Genomic DNA, 20,602 nt, shown 5'->3' on the forward strand with positions numbered 1-20,602 from the left:
CAAACTTGAAACATGGAATCATAAGAGGACTATTTTGGCCTCAGTAATTAGCTACTCAAAGAACTCTAGTTGTAATTCATTAACTTTTCTGTCTCTTTTCAGTATTCTATGAGCATGTTCTTGTTTTATGAGCTGAGAATGAATAATGAGTACTGCAGAATTCCTCCACTAATCGGGAAATCTCCCATTTTGTAATCCTCCTCCTGGTTTGCCAGTAATACTCTGGGGAATTTTTATAGTATTAAAAAATCCTCAAATCATATTGTTCATGTACACAAGAACACATTAGGCAGACATCTTCTAAATGTTTTGGTAATAGAAAATGGAGCCCAATATGCTTCTTTCACTTCCAATGTGATATAATGTGTCTGCTACTGGTACTATTTAAAGATGATAGGCTTACTAATAATAGCCTTAATTCCTTGGGACCTTGTTAATAATCTGGAATGGTTAAAGTGGAAACTAGCAGAAGTAATCTGGTTTTCTCCACAGGGGAAAAAAAAAAGAATTCCACTTGCCTGCCCCAGGTTTCCCAAGCAGAAGCTCAGAATGGTATCCCATCCCCCCTAAGAAAGGCTCTGTGCAAAGCAGACGTCAGATCTATGGTACTCACCTGATGCAACCACTGAACACAGATAGAGAAAGCAAAGGTGAAGCTCTGGAGCCAGAGGAGCACTCGGTATCGGCCCTGCCTGCAGGATTTAACTCATGCTGCACACAGTAAGAGCCATACTGGCACCCCTCCTCTCCAGAAGGCCTCCAGAGTCAGACAAGCACTTCAAGCACTCTGAGACCTCAGGTGCTGCTTTCTCTGCAGAACAGGGTAACCTGAGTTTTGCGCCAAGATCACCTATCTTTGTAAGAGAATAGGTCTCTTGAAAACATTTGCATGAGAAAGTGTCCTGTATTAGGAAAACAGCCTCCATCACCACCTTCAAAAGAAAAAAAATCTACAGATTTCACATAGCAAATCTATTTATCAGTAGTGGTAGCAGCAGGATAATTCATTTCCGAATCAGTATCTGACAAGCTTTCTCAGACAGGAGATATGGTATAGGAATACTATACATCTCAAAGATCACTATGTCAGATCCTCTGTCCTCCAGCTTTTGAAAGCACCACCAATTTGTGCCACTGACCACAATCTGGTGAATGTAAACTGCCTTCTCTTGCCTTCTGAAGGAGAGGCAGGACATTTCACCTCAGCAGCTCCCTCTGGAACCACCACCATGCCTGGACACAGGAGATCAGGGTGGAACAGAGCCTCCCTCTTCCCGTACCCAAACCTGCATTCCACCAGTGGGAAAGCTGCAATAACCTGAGCATTTGCACAGACAGGCGGCAACTTAGAGGTTCTCATTCTTGTAGCTTCTTTCAGAGGAAGCCGCTACTGCCAAGCCACTTCTTACAGAAAAGAAAGGAGCCACAGTATTTTGATATTTAGGATTTACAGTCATTCTAAAAGCAGAAAAAATAGACTGCAAAATGTGCACCATTACTAGTACTTCTCACACTGAGCTATCCTCTTAATTTTGCGAGACACAAACTGCCTCAGCAAGATTGTCAGCATTGAACTAGCACATAACTCATCCAAATTCTATCAAAAACTGTGGTTTCCATGGTGACATGTGTACTGGAGGAAGTTTAGAATCCAGAATTAGATCAGCCCTTCCAGTATGTGGATAAATACACTGGGATTAAGGGGAACATGAACAAGGTCCATGGAGTAGAAAATTAATGAGGTCTGAACAACTTTAAACCTCTTTTGAGGATCAGCCACCGTAACTTCAACCGTGGCCCCTCCAGGAGGGTAACTGCACATTGCAAGGTCCCAAGTATCATGCAAAGGAAACCGTCACATAAAAGAGCCCTTCCAGAACATGAAATCATTGACACAGATGCAGACAGTCTGAACCAAAGAGTGCACACTCTTGATTCAAACTAATACACTTGCAAATACTTCCACTACAGCTTCAGTCCCTGCTAAATTCCACAGGACTTCAAGTTTATATGTAAAAGCAACAGTTGCCTTTTAAAAAAGTCAAAAGTAGCCGTTTTGAACTTTACAGACCCTCACACTAAAAACCACTAAGCTTCCCAAACTGACAAGCTAGCAACAAAAGTGATAAAATGTACTCTCAAACTTACTATTTTCCTCAGTTATTAAAAAAATACAAACCTGACTTTAATTTTTGCTGAAATAGTGTTTTTAGATGTTTTTAACTTTGACTAAGGTTCTGCAATAAGCACAGAAGAAAAAAATACATCATAATGTCTTTAATAATTTCTAACAAGGCAAATTCATAGCTGGCACAAAACCCAGAATATCAATCTGCTATCTTTTGAAACCCAAGACATTAAGTTTTAAAAAAGTATTGCAAAGATTTTAAGTGAATGATAATACACATGTACTCTGATGCTTTTACATGCACAGCCAAAATGCCTTTGGTGCATAATTATTAAATAGAAATATTACAACCTGATAACTTGGCTGTAATATTATCTCTCAAGTTGTGAGAAATTGAGCAGCTTATGGTTCATGCCAAGAGCAGCATTAACAAAAAAAAATTAACAAAAAAAAAAAAAGATATTGAATGTACATACTGCACAGACTTTCATACTGTGGGCATCCTAAGATGATGGCTGTCAGGCTCTTCAAGGTTAGCAAGCTGTGTCTGAAATATTTGATCTATCCATACCTCTGTAGCCTCCTCAGTCTCCCTCTTAGCCACTTAACTCTAATTTTTAGGATGAATAACAATTCACACCTTTTTAACAAGTTATGTCTTTACATTAAGTCTTCCTATTGCATATTTAAATATTATCAAAATTCTTCATCATTGGTTTTGAGAGACGCTGGTCAAACACCTTGACACAGAAGATCTTTTTAGCAACTGAAGGATGTTAGCACAGCCACAGCTTGGAAAGCACTTCCAAGACAGGGGGAAGGACTCATGCTGGGACAAGAGGGAGAAAGAAAGTAGGGTACTAGTGGTGGCATCTGACATTCTATCCAAAATTCTGCTTATCTGACCCAGTAACTGTGCTTGCTTCATCTTACCCAAGCACTGTAAATGTATTTTAACATTTATATTTAAAGCTACAGAAATGCTAAAAACTAGTTCCTGCCCAAGCACTCAAGGAGTTTGCAAGAAGTTAGTATAAATCTGTCATTGATAACTGAACTCAGGCTTCATTCCTAAAGACTTTAAAAATTACCATTAAAAGTCCTCCAAATCACACAGACTTCTCTGAGCACCTCTTAATTTTTAATCGTACCAAAAAGACGTTTAACCAAGGATTAGTAAAAGAAAAAAATGTTTTGCAGTACTCACTACTACTCTTTTTGGTCCCCAAGGTCTGGCCATCTTCAAGAGAGTTTGAGCCCACAGAGGAACTATCCTGACTGTCCTGGTGGGGCAGCTGAAGAAATCCCTCACTGGATTCTGAACGGGTAGGCGTAAGGGTCACGGACTTCAAACGTTCTCGATTAACATCCTTCTTAGATTTTATCAGCTTCCTCATTTTCAGAGTAATCCAGTTGCCCCTTCTGTTATGAATAATACAGTACATTTATTGCATTTATAATACATATGCCTTCAGACTATTCCTAATCTGTATGCAAGAACACAGAAATGATTCTGCTCCCCTGAAGTTTAACAAAATCTTGATTTTCAGCTGGAACAGAATAGGTATGTCATGCTTTAGTTTTGTGTTTGTTTTTATATCATGTTCATCATTACCTTCTTGGTGGAGATGGTTCATAAAATTTATACTGATCCATTATCTTCTCCTCCAATTTCTCCTTCTGTCGCCTTAATTCATTTAGCTTGTCTCTGTAAACAGAAATCGATAATAATGTATGCTTCAAAATGTGTACGTGATGTGTGAGTAGCACATTCCTTTGGATATCTGTTACCTGAAAGTTTTTTTCATGAGGAATTCTTATATAACACTTGTTTCTCATTGAAAAATCAAGAAAGAGATAAAGCAAACAAGCAGTCTTACACTTAACATTATGATATAAAATTGAAAAAATTTCCATTTGCCTTTATTACACAACTGAATTTTCCTCCTTTTTAAATAATAGTAAAGTGCATACAGGCTTTAACAGAATCATTTAGAGAAGCACATTTTCCCTTCTCAAAATCACTAAAAGAGTTTACAAACTAACCTAGGAACACTGCTTGTAAAAGATAAATAACATTTTGATTCCTCATTTGCATCATCAGTAATAAACACAGTTGCACTGATCCTTTAGAACTAAAAATATAATGCTCATAGCTTTAGTTATATGCTTTTCATATATTATTTATATTTTTATTTTAAACATCTCAGAAGTAGCACACGTTGATTTCTAAATAAAAGAGAAGCTTTTTTTAAAAAAGAAAAGGTAGTAGTGTAACTGCCCTAATCACAGTAATCCCATTGTTTTAAAAACTCACATGTACTGCCTTTGCTCTACATGGAAGAGATCCTTGCTTTCCATATTCTGCTCAAGTAATGTTCTATTCTGTAGCATTAGTGTCTGAATTTGATCTAGTAGATGTCTGTTTTCCTCCTCCAGATTTCCTTTAAGCTGGCTAAGCAGCTGTTAAAATATATGAAATGGTATATGCATATATATGTGAGCATATTTTACACACAACGAAATTATCAAGAAAACTTAGGTCTCAATGGATTCTGATAGTCAAATCAAACAGAAAACTCAATCATGACTCAACTGATAAAAGCCTCTTTGATACTTTAAATAACTTAAAATAGTTTACCAAAAAAAATGAGCCCGAATTTTTGTATTGGCTGTACAACAGGCAAATTAATTTGTCTTCAGACACACTTCATTATCTATAAATGACCAATTCTCAAGCACTTCATATGATTTTATGAATCTACACACACACTTATATAAATATCACAATGATACCAGTCATGAAAAATAGCATAATTTTCACTTATATAAATATCACAATGATACCAGTCATGAAAAATAGCATAATTTTCACATACCTCACATTGATTATTTAGTTTTGTTGACGTAATATCCAGTTGTTGGTACTGTTCTTTGAGTTTAGAAAACTCAGCTTCTAATCGTGTTTGTTCTAGTTTGGAATTGTTCAATAATGTTTTCAAATTCTTATGATCGGTTTGAAGAACTTCATTCTCTCTCAAGAGCTGACTGTATGTATGAGCAAGCCTGGAATTAAGAGACACCATAGAAGAATACATGCAGGTAGAAGGAAACGTATTCATGACCCACATTCCCTCTGAAGTATGAAATTTCCAGGGCTCTATACTACTCCATATAATACGTATTAAAATTTCTTCGTATCACTTACTGTAGGTAAGTCATCTCTTAGTCTAATTTTCCTAGGTCTGCATTCTGCCTTTAAGCCAAACACTTCAGGTTCCCCATATGTTTAAAAATACAGCAAGATTTCTAAATGAAGACATCACAACTAGTTTAAAGATGCCACTTTTCAAAATGCAAGAATCTTACAAAATGGCTAGAATTTCTTGCCAACACAAAATAGTAAGGAAATAGGAATGGTCCAAACTTTGGCAAGCATGGAGGTTGCATATATTGACTCTTGGGCTCACTTTGGCCCTGCTGTGTCCCTTTCTAAAAACAACCTCCAGTTCCTATTAATTCTCCTCACACAACACCAAAGGTAGGAGGCATTTAATTGTGAGCTTCTTTGCCAGATGAACAAACCTTAATGCCTCCTCTTGAGGGCCTAAGTATCATCCTATGTAAATACTACTATTAAACCCGACTACTTACGGCAAGCTACACCTCCATTGCAGGGGTCAAGCAGGGCTTCATCACCCACCGCAGTTCTACTCCTACTAGGATTAACCTCAGTTATCTTGCCTCTTCAGCAAATCAGGCAGGGTGGCGTGCTCCCTCTACAGCTCACAACCATACTGCACAGTGCTTGGCCCGGCATTCCTCAAGATGCTTTGTAGAATTCAGTATCCTCAGGATAAAATACTTATTTTTTGTGGTTTGGGTTGTTTTTTTTTCCCTGTTTAGTTCTTCTAAAATGACTGTATCACAGACCAATGGAGGGGAGTTGCTATAAGGTATGGATCATTAAGTGTCTTGAATTGCAGCATCAGATATTGAGAAATGTGAGAGGAATCAACACTTGTTTAGACTGTACTGGCAAGTGCTCAGAGCTCTGCTAATACACAGATCAGACTTTTGCTTTACCTTTCATTTTCATCACGAAGTTTTTTACACTCTGCTGCTACAGTTTCATGTTTTTCATTTTGCTGCAGCATTTTCTCCTGTTCTACCTTGAGTACTTTATCCAATTCTTCCAGCTGCACTTTCTGTTTCAGCAACTGATTGTACCTGCAAACAAAAATCGTATTTAAGTTTCTTGTTTTGGAATGACAGGAAAATACGGATTTTTTTTTTAATAAGTGATCTTTCAAAGTTTGAAGATCTTAATGTTATATTTAAGTAATACTAATTTTATTCATACTAGTTATAAAGCATTTTTTGCTTTTTGGTCAGTAATTGCAGGCTCTAATTTTACTTATGCATATTAGTATTTACCTATCTTCTAAGTCCTTATGCTCCACCTCCAGATTTTTGTGTGCAGATTTAAGACTTCCATGCTTAGCAATCAGAGATTCGTACTCAGAAGCTTGGCGTTCATGCAGGTGTTCCAATTTTTCATGATCTTTGAGAAGTGAATCATACAATGATTTCAGATCCTCATGCTCCTTGAGTACACATTCGTTCTCATTTTCTAAAGTAGACTGTTGGATCAACAGTTGTGCATTCTGATTCATGAGAGATGTGCTTTGAGAATTAAGGGTGGAATTTTCAACCTGCAGCCATAAACATGTGACAAGAGTTGCAAATGAATTTCATATTCTGGATTATTTTGTCTATCTCATCCTATTGAAAGATTTCTTGAGTTTAGCCCTTAGCACCTTAGCAACCTTCTAGTTATTCCATTACCTGACAACTTTTAATGGGAACACTTTTGTTCTTATATCCCTTTAGACAATTCCAATTCAAAATATTCCAAGAATATTTTCATAGCAGTATTGCAAGAAAGCACTTAAATGCTTAAATTGACATTATGCTTAGATTGACACGGGGGACGGGGTGGGGGGCGGGTAAATTGTTATTTACCTTCAAATGCCTCTTAAAGTGCTATCTAGACGAGAGGCATGTTTTCCTCTGAGCATTGACAGCTCTAGTATCAAAATATCTTAGAAAAATGGATCACCAGTGATCCTCATGTTACATAAGCCAAATCTGCGACATGATGAAAGTAAGAGGATTTTTCATAACCGCATAGATCTTTTTTAAAAAAAAAAATCTTTATTGTACAGAATCTTAATTGTCACCATAAAATCCTTATTGTACCCATATATCCTTTACAATGAGACTTCAAACAGTAGCATCCATTGAACAGAGAGAAATGAAAACAAAGTAATAGCACCTGGAAGGAACTACCCATATTCTGTTTTACTGAGGAACTGCCATTCACGGTTCCCTTCCAACAACAGTAATGTCAGTTGATCACTTTATGTACGTGTTGTGAGATCTGGTGGATCTCACAATTTCTCCAACGATTACGTCAGAACAGCATTAATGTCAAGTAATACAACACTAAACAGATTAACATTAAACAGATCAAAAAAACAAATTAACACTTTAATTTGTGTACCTTTGGAAAGATTAACCTAATCTATAATAATCCTTGGATATTTTAAAGAATTGACGATACCTAACATGCTTGTCATCTGACCTATCTTAGGATAGTTTCCTTCTATTTCCTATTCAAGAGATGAAAACCACCAACTACTGAGGCCTCTAACACCCACAGGGTATCTATTTAAGGAAAAAATCTATCACTCCAGTGCACGCTGTTACTAAGGAACAAATCCCTTTCTGTTGGAACTGCAGCATTCTTTGTTACAGATGAGAAAGCTGAACCTTTCACTGGAAATGAAGTAATGTCTGATGGCAAGTGTGTGCTGTGAAACTTCCCAGACTAAATCCCGAGTCTGATTTAGTTCAGAATTCCCAGTTATCCTTTAAGACATCCTTTATCTTATATATTCCTTATGGGTATCAGAAGGAATAGTAGAATTACAGTTGCCTAACAAATTTAGCTAATAGTTAATCACTCATTTTCATGAACATATTTCACTTTTCATTTTGATTAAGAGTTGGTGTAGAATTGTCTTGCAACTCGCCTGAAGCTATGAGCAAAATAGTTGAATTCTCAAGGAAAGAGAATTCCCTTTCTCAGTCTGTTGGGTATAACATCAGTCAGTCATCCCCAGCAACAAAAAATACATTGCCTGGTTGCTTGGTGAGGTTCACCACCAAAAAAAGAAAAAAGAATTTAAGGCAGAAAACGCTTCCTCTTCCCAACTCGCTGCCTCAATTCTTTCAAATATCTACAGTTAGTTAATTCTACAGGTTTATCAGAAAGGAAAGGCCTGTGCTGTTGAGCAATTCATGATGCAAAAAAAGGAACTACATAGATATTCCATTTTTTTTTGACAAATGGTATTACAAAATACTGAAAGAGTTCTGAATCCCAGACATATAGCCTCATCTGTTTAAAATTGTGTATTTCCATGCCCACATCCACTAATTTTTAACGACTAGAAGAGACACTGTGTGCACAAATGTTCTGTTTTGTTCATAGGCTTGCCAGCCACAAAGAGGAGTACTGTGCCCTAATTAGATTTCAATGTGGTAGACAGAAAGTGCATCTGTGGTACAACTGTGTTCTGCTTTCCAGAAAGAGACAGGAGGATAACTTGAAGCATTCACAAAATGCATTATTTGTTTACTCGTTTAAAGACTCCTTCACTCAGACTTCCATTCAACCTCCATAATTTCTGACATTGCTTACTATTTCTGCTGAATTGGGGACTTTGTATTCCCTCTTTAAATAGTTTTGATTCTTAGAGCTCCAAAAAGCATTAGATCCACTAACAAGAATATTTCATTTCGCAGATCAAAAAGACAGATACATTTAATGACCCTATTAAAGTATGAAGAATGGCATCTGAATTTTGGCCATAAGAGCTGCAAGACTCTATAAGCAACCATTTTTATAATTTCCATGGTCACACGTTACCTTTTTTTGCCTCTGAATTACCCGAATTCAATCTTCACATATTTAAGTAGTTTTCAAAGTGTTTTTTTCAAGCCTTCTGTACTTACTAACATCCTGATTTTCCTCTTAGTTATGGCTTTTACTTTTTTTTTTAAACTCTATTTATAAAAATAGACAAAATACTAAATTTATTAGAGTACCTTTGAACACATTATTTCCCTGACCTAACTCAGAAGTAAAAAGGAAATATAAAAAATTATCTTAGATGACTGGATGAGAGAATCTACTCCTAAGTCAAAAGTTTAAATTGGACTAACAAAGGATTTAAACCAACTTCTAGAAATGCTATTATTCATCAGCAAACAAAATATTATTCGACTGCTCTTGGTGCAGGCTATTTGCACATTCCTTTCTTTTTCACATCTGTACCAGAAGCAAAATGTGATGTACAATACATTATTGCCATTAGCTTTAAAGCCTTCATTTGAAAAAAACTTTGAATTAATTTTATTTTGAAAGCCAAATAGGAAAATATTACCTGCAGCTTGGCATTTTGAGTTTGTAGAGTTGTATTTTGTTCCTGTAGAGAAACAGTCTGTCTCTGAAGTGCAAGAATCTGAGCCTGCAGATTGCTGTTCTGTGTCTCAAGTTGCTTTAATTGGGTCTTCAGTGCTTGCTTCTCTGCCTGCAGTGTAGCATTCTTTGAACATGAAAAAAAATAAAAAGGTAATTTGAGTTCACAGCTGTTTACCTGTTTACTGAACTTCAAGAAAAAACCCCAACCTGTTTCTCCAAAAAAAAGCAGCATGACTTAGCAGAGATTTACAGGATGGAACAAAACATTAAATCAACCTTATATAAAAGTAACACACAGTAGTATTACCACTACAAATTAAGATTGAAAAAATGGGTAACTAATACGGTACTGATGGAGAAACAGTACAGAAATATCCATGACTCATGTAAATAAGGATTATATAAGAGGGATTTAAGAGATTTCTTGAATCTGTGGATTCAAAAGGGCAAATTCAGGTTTTCACATTTCCTTTTAAATGCTGGTCAAGTGCTTTACAGCATCTGTCAGAGCAGAATCCAGATGCTTCACAAACTATATTTAATTCAGATTCTGCTTGGTATGTAAATGAGTCGATAAATCGCAGACCATGTTAACAGTACTCTCATTCGTATTACTGGAACAACTCACAGCAAATAACTAAAATCAGAATAATATTAAAAACACATCTTACATTCCTTTCTACTTCAATTAATCTATCTTTAACTTTCAGTAATTCTCTAGTAGTTTCCTGATTTTCTTTCTCCCACTTATTGACAGATTGATTTTCTTCTCCACTTCTTGGAGGAGAATTCTGAACCATCCTTTCCTCTTCTTGTCTTTGCTTGAGAGCTTCATAGTTCTTTTTCACCTGAAATTATTTAGGATAACTTAGTGTTAGGTTTAGAATTTTCCATTTTCTACATCCTAATTTATTACATGACCATATATCACTTTCCAGAGAACAGAAATTGCTGTGTTACTGTATTTTTAAATTTTGTATATGTCTGGGGAGATATTGTACAAATTATTTATGGATATGGATAGCTTAATCCTAGCAAACACTTCTCTAACAGAAAGAGACCTTTATTTTCTATTTTATTTCAGTGCTTTCAATTGTATCCCCCAATTTTTATTATAAAGTCCTATACCGAAGGAGATTGTATTTATTTTTTTAACCAGCCCACTCAGGCTGTTCAAGGGACATCAGAAAATGTAACTGAAAATGACTACTTTTGACATCCCAAATCAAATCAACTTCAGATTATTTATGCACCTGACATACTGAATGACCAATGAATAAACTCAAAAACTTTTCATGTGATTTCAACACTGGACCTGTATTATTGCAGTCTTAAAAAGCAGTCATGTGTTTGTCCTGTTTTATATTACCCAAACAATGCCCATCTTTTGCTGTCTTACACAAAAGCTGAAGTGTAGAAATAACAATAGCGTATAGGAGCAATTTCATCTTATAGAAAAAAATGTCATTCTCCTTACTGTTTTAAGTTCCTGACGGAGTTGCTGGTTTAAATTTGTTGATTCTTCTAAACGAGCCTCCAAAGCAGCAATTTTTTCTTCTTTTATTTCAAGAGACTTCTTAAGTGTAGATTCTAATTTTGACTCCAGAAGCTTGTACCTACTGATCAATGACAACACACAAAACCGTCTGTATTTCAAAAAACTGGGGTATTTGAATTCTAAAACGTTCTGGAACAGTAGCCTCATAGGTACGCTCAAAAATGCTCGAATGCTGACTCTACTGAAAAACACAAAGACACCTCAGTATCAAGTCCTACGTCTAAAACAAACACAAGATGGTAGTCAAAAACATTTTTGAATCCTTCTTTCTTTTAAAACATTAGACATGCAAAAAAAGCCATGTTGAGCCACAGCAGTAGGGTGCTGACTTTATTTGGATCATTAGCGTGTGTGTGATGACAGCACTCTTCCTTCTGGCTCCACTCCAGCGAATCCAGCGGGGATCTGAACGAAATTAGAATGTAAAGTATTTGGAGAGCAAGATTTTCATCAATTTCCATTTCCTGCCAGCTCACAAAGAGGAGGCACTAGGGAAGGAGACGGAACACAGTACTTTGCAGGTGCATACTCATTTGATGTATGAATGTGCAAATTGCTCACTCAGCCCAGCTGCTGATATTTTAAGACTGTTACCACTCCCAATGTGTAAAGCTTCCATTTTTCACCATATTTACAATATTATAGGGCACCTAAAAAACCCAAACCACATCGTTGTGAGAGAAGTGGTCAGATTTAGAATGTATCAGTTTAGAACAGCTTCTCCTCTTTAGAAAACACTGAAAACCACACTCATTAATCACTTTTAAGCAGTTCAGTCACTGTACATGTGCTCAGAATCTGGAAAACATCCCATTTCTCTATCCACAGTAGGATAAAATAAAACAAACCACTAATATGCCACTTTTTAATCTTGACTGCTGAAGAATCTATCAGTTTAGTGAACAGAATAGATTGCAAGAGACTCCTAACGAACACCATTAGATCCAGTCAGGAACTGGAGCAGAAGACCAATGGTAAGAGAATTAATAAGTAGAAAGCTGTCCAATAGCATCATGTAGTAGGATGAGAATCCTAGATTTTAAGGTATGACAAGTAATTCTCAGGGACTTAAGAAACAGTAGGCAGTCTACGACTAGCAGAATAGATAACATTCATCTTCTTGAGCTGAAGCATATATTCAGCTACAAATAATAATTTCTGTTACTGAGAAGTTATACAATTATGTAGAAAACAAAGAAGGAAAAAGACTAGTAGCAGAGACCAAATACCCAGTTTCCTTTTGAACACCTAATAACAAAAGATGGTACAAATTTTAAAATATCATTGAGATTTGTATATTTCAGATTCAGGGTCAAAATCTGTAAATCTGTTTGTCTAAAGACAACAGCCATTTGAAAGGCAATATGAAATGGAAAACACTTTGATGAGCTAACTCATCAAACACGGTCAGCCGGGCCTCAACAGAAAGAATCTGAAGTACTACCATGAACATTCAACAGAAAACATAAACAGCTCCCTCCAATTAGGGAGAGAAAAACTGTGCATTTTTAATTTCTCTCATCAAAATGAGAGAAGTAATTTTGGCCATAATGAACTTAGCTTTCTAGAGGACTGAAGAACTAATTGCTAATGCCTCACCTACATAACAATATAAGGAAAGCAAACCAGGTACCTTTTGTATGAATGAGAAAGTTGAGAATAATGGAAAGGCAGGATAGCAGCAGAGTAAAATTTCAAACCAACCAACGTTTCCACTTTGAAAACAAATATTGCCAATTCACAGTCCCTCCTGCTCTACATGAAGTTTGAGACAAAGCTCAAAACAGAGGCATAGCTCAAATTCCTTCACATCTAAAACTATTCAGCCACAAGCCTGGGCTCAGTGGTAGGCTTTAGATAACTTTCTGGGTAAGGTTCAAGATTGAGCAACCTGCTCTAGTGGGAGGTGTCCCTGCCCATGGCAGAGGGGTTGGAACTCAATGATCTTTAAGGTCCCTTCCAACTCTAACCATTCTATGATTCTATGTAATGCTTACTGCATACCTCCCCACAGATCAGCCTGAATAGGCACATCATACCCAGTCTGATATCCAAATATCTTGTACCATTAAATATTCCACCTGCTTTTATGCTGCTTTCACATGGTCAGTGCTGGGCAATCAAGTTTGCTGTGAACACTTTTCTAGACAGAATTTATCTCCTGTTGCAAGGCAATCTGCAAAGAATTAACCATGAGCTGTTCTTATGACACTGCAGCTGAGCAGCACCATATTACAAGAGATGTAATGCCAGCAGTACACGTTTGGCAAGTGCAGGGCAATCACTATGCAATGCTTGAGCCTGCTCCCTGGGCTGTGCTCTTACTATATAATACATACATAGCAAAAAATGTGCAGTGACTCCTTGAAAAAGGAATACCCACTAGAATATAACTATGGGGAGGTGGGGAAAAATGAAAAGAGAATGAATTTATTTGTGTAATTCCCACACACAGCTAACCTGGAAGCAAAGGAAGAAGTGAAACAGGTCATGATAAGTGCCAGAAGTATGTTAAAAGTTCATTTACAGATTATAATTTAATGAAAGCTGGATTAACCTTCCCATTCCACAGAGACATTTGACTCCAAATTTTCTTCCAAATTGTAATTTATAGATCCAATATAACATCATTCTGTAAAATGCAAAGGAAATACTAGTATTATATGGTCCAAAGTTATAATTCATATAATGTCACAAACCAACTAACCTATGACAAGTGAACCCATAACACTTGATCTTTAGGAGTTTGAGCACTTGTAAAGGCTGAGTGCCATTGTCTGGAAAGCAGAAGTAGACTCAAACCTTTTCATGTAGTATAACTTGCAAAAGCACCTTTACAGAACAATATTCTCTCTCTTTGTGGGAGCACTCACTCGAACCACTTGGAATCTATAACATGATTTAGAAAAATGCTGCTCAATCTGGACTTCTTCATCTAAGCAGTTTAAGCTTCAACTCAGCTCAAGGATTGTTTTTTCTTTGTATGATAGATTCACTTAAGGAAAAAACAAATGCATACTATCCGCTGTGTGCTACACAGTAATGTTTATATCAGAAGAAATCACACTAGTAAAAGTTCTGAGGACTTTTCTTGACAGAAGAACTCCTTAGCTGTGAGCTGAGAAAGGTAGATGAAAGACAGCAGCAGAAAACAGAGGTGGTAACAGATTCTCCCTATAGGCTTCTGGCACTACCCCAGTAACAGAGCACTGGCAGCAAGAAAGGGAAACTGAAGAAAAAAAAAAAATCGTTTGGTTTTCTTTTGATATAGAAGGCCAAAAATCAATCTACGTGTTCATGACAATCAGTTGTAATAACATATTGTGACAGCAGAATTTATTTTCTTTTTTTAAAGAGCACAACTGTATAGCATTGTTAAAGAGAGATTGGCTAGAAGCCCATACTAGTCTGCTTTTCTCCTGTCACAAATTTTCCCTAAATCCCTGCAGGATAAGACAGAACACAACATACAGTAGAGGAAACAGATGTCAGGAGAGCAGCTGCTTTATGATGGCAGGTGTGGTAGAGCAATAGAGCCAGTATAGAGTTTTGGAGACGCTCAAAGCTTTGGATAATTCCCAGCCAGTGTAAGCGAGATGGCAAACAGCTTCCTTTTGGTAGGAAAAATTACAGGGAAATAGTTGTAAGGAAAGACTGAGACAGTTTAAGGTAACCATTATGTGACAAAAGCGTAAAAAACAGTCCAGCAGTCAAAACGGAAAAAACCCACTTTTGGGCCTATTATTTTACTGCTGCTAACTAGATCGTAAAACATTTCAATTATACATTAAGTGTATCTACTGACACACTTCAAGAAATTTCATAGTAACAAAAAGTGGTAACTCACTTTCACAGACAGCTGAATGTAAAAGCGCATCAACTACCTTATTAATTTCAAAGAATAAGCAAGTTCCATTTCAGGTCTGCTAGTGTGCCTTAAAAAACGAAGAGTATGCACAAAACCAGTCTGTAAAACCACTTTATCTTTATGAATAAAAAAGACCCTCATTTCTACACTGTTCCAGGTAGGCCTTGACATTCTCACCTGTCATCACTGCTCTGTTCATCATGCAAGAGACGCTCTTTGTTTAAGCCTATTTTTTCAAGTTCGTGGGCAAGTTTTTCTAGATCATTGTTCATTTGTTGAGTCTTCAATTTTTCATTCACCAAGTCCTTCCACAGAAAAAATTACAGTCAGTATTATCATACAAACAACGTAGTCTTAATTCTAGAAGTGCTGAGGCAAGAGTCTTTTATCACTACATGACTTGAATAACTCAATGTTAACTCTCCTGTCCTTCTAACTCTTAGCCTTCAGCTGTATCCGACATTACGTTGTAGCTATAACATGATTTCGCTGTACTTGTCTACTCCCTTCCTTTCTGTAGAACTTCCCTTTCAAATTTGGTCTTGAACATTATGGCAAAGGGGAAATGTTTCAGTCGAAACAAATATTAACATGAAGAATCTGATCAATGTTCATTTAACAAAGGCTCCATGGTAGTCTGTAAACTACCTTACAGAATTAAGTGTAATATGCTTATATTACTCTGTTTGATTATGATTATATACATTTTAATTATCTAACACTTTCCCTACTGTAACTATTAAAGATGCTAATAGTATACAGATTAAAGCATAAAAAATATAAAATACAAAATTTTTTCAAAAATACACCTATAATTTCTCTACTTTACAAACAGATTATGACAGGCATGGTAACTAATTCCTGTTTACCTCTCGTAAAGTGACAAGGGTTTTCTTATCAATGGTAGCTCTTTTCACAAGCTCTTTATTTTCTTTTTCTAATTCTTTCAGGCGTACACACGACTCCTTATACACAACTATTTCTTTAAATAGAGATTTATTTTCCTTTTCCAGATTACTAATTTTTAGATTGTTTTCTTCTAAAGTACTATCTTTAATTTCTGCTTGTTGTCGAAGCCTTTTATTTTCTTTTTCTAGCTGTTTCTTGTCTTTTTCCAGTTGAGAAGTCTCTTGCTCTAACAACTTATTCTCCTTTTCCAATTGCTCTAGGCGCTTACTAGAGATTTTTAACTCTTCTAAGTTCTTTTGCAGAGTCTGATTTTCAGTCTCTAAATCTTGTAATTCACTTTCTAATTGCTGAATCTTCTTATTGCTGTTTTCAAGGGCTTTCTGTAGCCTTTGGTTTTCTGTGTCTAGGCCTTGGTAGCTGACTTCCAAGCGTTCAGTTTTCTTAAACGAGGCTTTCATGAGTTCAAGGCTCTTTTTAAGTTGCTCCTTTTCACTCTCCAGCTCCTTATTTTCTAATTGTAATTGCGCCACTTTAATGCTTGTACACTTCAAGGATTCAATTGTTCTTCTTAATTCCAAATTTTCTTCATCGAGTTGTGAATTCTCCTTTTCTAAGGATTCCAATTGAAATGTGAGATTTTTTAGGCTATCCAAAGTCTTTTTGAGTTTTCTGTTTTCTGTTTCTAGGTCTGAGTTTTCTTGTTCTAAGGCCTCGATCTTCTCACAAGTAATTTTTAAATTAGTAATTTTTTTCTGTAATAATTCATTTTCTTTCTCCAGATGATGCAGCTCATTCTCAAGTTCTTCTGCTCTCTCCCCTTTCTCTTTATAGTGTTCCAGTTCTTTCCTGACTTGTTTTTTTTCAAATTCAATCTTATTTAACTTGCTACTGGTCTCTTTAATAGATTCATGAAGGATTTTATTTTCTTTTTCAATTTCTTTCATTCTTGCTTCAGCACTGATTTGTGAGCGTTGTCTCAGAGAAGCTACAGTTTGATTCAAATGTTCATTTTCTTGTTCTAATAGCTTAATCTAATTTGGGAGGAAAAATTGTAAACTCTGGTGAGTGACAGCCCAACAAGTAATTACTGCCATGTATAAACTGAAAGCTACTAAGATAATAAGATTACATCACATTTCCCTTTTATTTTAAGTTTCAAAAAATTTATCTTTCTCTACTGGTATTTAGTTGCAGCATTACAAACACTGTGTATGTACACAGGTGGAAGTTTGACAACAAAATAAGTCAAAGCGAATATTGAAGTACCTTCCTCTTGGATATTAGTAGATAACATAAAAATAAAACTAATGAAGCATAAACCAAAACAAAGCTCTATCTATTTTGTAGCTTCATTTAATTTTCCTTTGTGTTTACCCAGATTTAGATTATTTTTCTTAAACTCTGTAATTTCCAGAGAGGCGTGTCCACAAAAAAACAAAAGTGCAGTCAAGTTCTAAACAAAACTTGAGATGGAGGGAGGTGTGGGAGTCGCAAAAGTGCCTTTATTTCACTTGGAAAAAATATAGGTTATCTGTGGGATGTGAGGGCATCCTGATCAGTCAGTAACATTTTGGGAAGAAACAAAAAGTTTCATTAACTTTTGACTTAAAAAGAACCCTTGAATATGCTGTTCCAAAACAGCTTCCAGAGAAAGTAATTCATATTAGAACTGAATTATTTTCTTAGGTAACATATTCCCAGATCTGCTTCTAGGATAAAGGCAGCATTTACATCTTAACTTTTCGTATTTCTTGACTTTTTCAGTTACTCCAAATAATTTGAAATTATTTGGATATGTAACAACAGACAGCAAAATCCAGAAAACTGTTTAGATCAATATTTAAGAATCAACTAATAACATACCATAACATAAAGGATGTTTCAACAATAAACTGTTTTGGAGAAAAGCAAAAGTGCTAGTTCCAGTGAAAAATAGACTGAGAAAATTACAGACTGCTCTTTCATATAAAAGTCTGAATGTAACTATTAATTACAAGATCTACGGCTCAGTTCCCAGCAATAACAAAATGTTCTGAAGCGATTAATGAGAAACTAATTAACAAGTGTCTAAAAACACAACTTTGTAACGCTTCTTTACATAACCTGGTATGTTACTGAACATGCATAATTACTTTTCAGGAATTCTACTTCTATAATCCAAATTTAACAAAAAATCATGGTAAATGCCTCCTTAATTTTTGATTAAATCAAATGAATCTTATACAGTCAACTCCAGTAAGTTTCAGCACAGGATTTGTAAAAAACATGAAAGAGGAGCTGTGATGGATTAGCAGCATAAGTGTATTATTTTTAAGCAGAAATAGTCCCACTGAAACGTGAGTCCTACTCCAATACATTTGAAACAACATACGTATCCCTGATGGTTGAACTGGGACTTATTATGACTTATTCCAGAAAGTTTTAGTCCTTTTTTCCCCTAGAGTACATTTCTAACACAATGTATAAATCAATTATTGTAATAATGAACACTTCTAAACTAGACAAGCTGACATACTTTCTTTAAAATCATCCTCAATGTTCGCTTTAAATGAAAGTAAAGCTTTGATTCCGAGCTTTTTTTTTTCCCCACTCTTTAAGTCTGGAATTTCATTTACAGATTAAATTGGGACTTCAAAATTTTTCAGAATTTTTGAAATACGATATTCTGTATTCCAAAATACTGTACTTTTAAATTAAATTTTAAAATGTCGGTCTCATCAAAAAGTATCAGTGGAATTTATAAAGGTAACTACAGTCTAATTCTAAAGGACTTGATTACTAAATATGAGATTTCCAGAAGTTATTGGAAATCTCGTGTTTCCTAGTGGCTGCCTTCTGCAGGTCCTCTGCAAAGAACTTTAGAAGGTGTCAGCACCCATTAGATACAATACATCAGTGACATTCAGTACGCATCCAAACACAGCTTAAATCTTTCACAAAGACCCAGATGCCAGTTTCTGGAAACCAAAAATAAATTCTGCTATCTACCTATAAGTCACAGACAGAAAACATTCTAGTATAGGGGAACATTATCAAGCTGGATATGATGGTTCCTACTCCAGATAGAAAAGACTGTGAGCGACACAGGAGGAAGAGAGGCAGCAGCAGAGCAGCAGACCAGCTCTGCTACACTGGTCTGCATCAGGTCCCTTCGAGGGACAGGCTGCTGTAGTTCTCATTAATACTCCGACATTACTTCAAACACTGACAAGCTGTCTGGAACCTGCTTTCCTCCGTTGAGAGGTGTTTGGCTTACCTCCAAAGTTCCCAACTTTCTGTTTTGGCTGAGCTACACCCTCTAAGCAACTAAAGCAAACGCGCAGCCCAAGAAAGCCACAGAAACATTACAAAACAGTAAAAAGTTCTAAAACTAACAGTAAAGCCTCAGCTAAAAATGAGTCATGCCATTCCCTGGCTGCAGGTCTTAGACAAGCTATTTTGCTGCAGAAATGTTCTTTTATCAAATCTGCTACATTGATAATCCCTTCACGCCTGTAAAAAAGTACAAAAGGAGAACAGTACATTACAATACAGCATTAAAACTTTTAAGTCTTCTACTCACTTGTCGCTCTGAGTTTTCTTGAAGTGCTTCAAGTGTCTTTTCAAGCTGTGCTTTTTCTTTCATCAAATCTTTACTCAAATTTTGACTGTTCTGGAGACTTTGTTTCTCTTGGCTAATTTCATTCTCTAGCTCTTCGAGCTATGGAAAAAGAAACAAATCTTTTAAAATGTACTTAAAAATGACAATAGTATTACTCTTAGCTGGGTTGAAGATACCCTTGCAGAAATGAATAAAGAAAGCTAAAGGAAAGAATAAAATAGAATTTTCTATTTTCTACCTGAAACAATTCATCTCTTCTAGGAATAAGTTTACTTCTGCCAGAATTTTCTGCCTGGCTCAGAAGATCATATCCATAAAATACTTTGGCACAAGAAAACTGGTCAGATTTTACTAGGCTCTGGATATTTTCCCAAGAATCTTTTTCTTTCTTTTAAAATTCCATTTTGGTGAGATTTATACTGCTCCTCCAAGTCCCTTTTAGCTTACAAGGGTTGAATGTTGTTTGATCTTACTTAATTAGTTCAAGAGATACTTACGATGATTCCTTGGGAATTAAATATACAGGTTTGTTTTGTCAAATGACTCCAACTCTCTTAATGTCACCCCACAGCAAAACTATTTACGAGTGAAATAACCAAGTGTGATTTTTCTGTCACATCTAAGTTATAATTAGTTATTTGGAAGCAACACATTGGTGAACAATCATCTGCTGGAAGTTTTATATACTACATGAACTCTGTCCACATTCCCCAATCCTAGAGCAGTCCAGACATAATTCTGACCCCTGGCAGGGGAAATACTTTTACAAACAAATTGTCTGAATTATACATTAAATTGGTGTGAAATAATACCGAGAAATAAAATCACAAAAAGGTAGTGGAATGGAATTTGTTCCTCAGCGAAGCTATTTGTTGATTGGAAAAATGTAAAAAGCATGGCATCAATTAGGCCTGCATTAAATAGACCTGAATTATTAGACCTGCAATTAGACCTGAATTAACGCATTCTCTTAGGATGAGAATGAT

At 35.9% G+C, this 20,602-nt stretch overlaps 1 protein-coding gene across 2 annotated transcripts in view; it reads right to left on the reverse strand.

Annotated features, from left to right (window-relative positions):
- Window positions 1–20,602, reverse strand: part of CCDC88A (coiled-coil domain containing 88A) — an 81,284-nt gene that overhangs the window by 14,379 nt on the left and 46,303 nt on the right. The window contains exons 14-25 of one of the 2 annotated variants that reach the window (XM_074150263.1): window positions 19,578–19,715; window positions 15,976–17,046; window positions 15,284–15,411; window positions 11,158–11,299; window positions 10,352–10,528; window positions 9,643–9,804; window positions 6,566–6,843; window positions 6,215–6,358; window positions 5,008–5,194; window positions 4,446–4,591; window positions 3,744–3,836; window positions 3,336–3,550 (exon numbers count right to left, since the gene is read on the reverse strand). In XM_074150263.1, the coding sequence (XP_074006364.1) occupies window positions 3,336–3,550; window positions 3,744–3,836; window positions 4,446–4,591; window positions 5,008–5,194; window positions 6,215–6,358; window positions 6,566–6,843; window positions 9,643–9,804; window positions 10,352–10,528; window positions 11,158–11,299; window positions 15,284–15,411; window positions 15,976–17,046; window positions 19,578–19,715 (2,881 nt within the window). The remainder of the gene's footprint in view (window positions 1–3,335; window positions 3,551–3,743; window positions 3,837–4,445; window positions 4,592–5,007; window positions 5,195–6,214; window positions 6,359–6,565; window positions 6,844–9,642; window positions 9,805–10,351; window positions 10,529–11,157; window positions 11,300–15,283; window positions 15,412–15,975; window positions 17,047–19,577; window positions 19,716–20,602) is intronic. The other variant, XM_074150264.1, reaches the window with a different exon arrangement.

This window comes from Numenius arquata, chromosome 7, assembly GCF_964106895.1.
Source record: "Numenius arquata chromosome 7, bNumArq3.hap1.1, whole genome shotgun sequence".
Classification (NCBI taxonomy): domain Eukaryota; kingdom Metazoa; phylum Chordata; class Aves; order Charadriiformes; family Scolopacidae; genus Numenius; species Numenius arquata.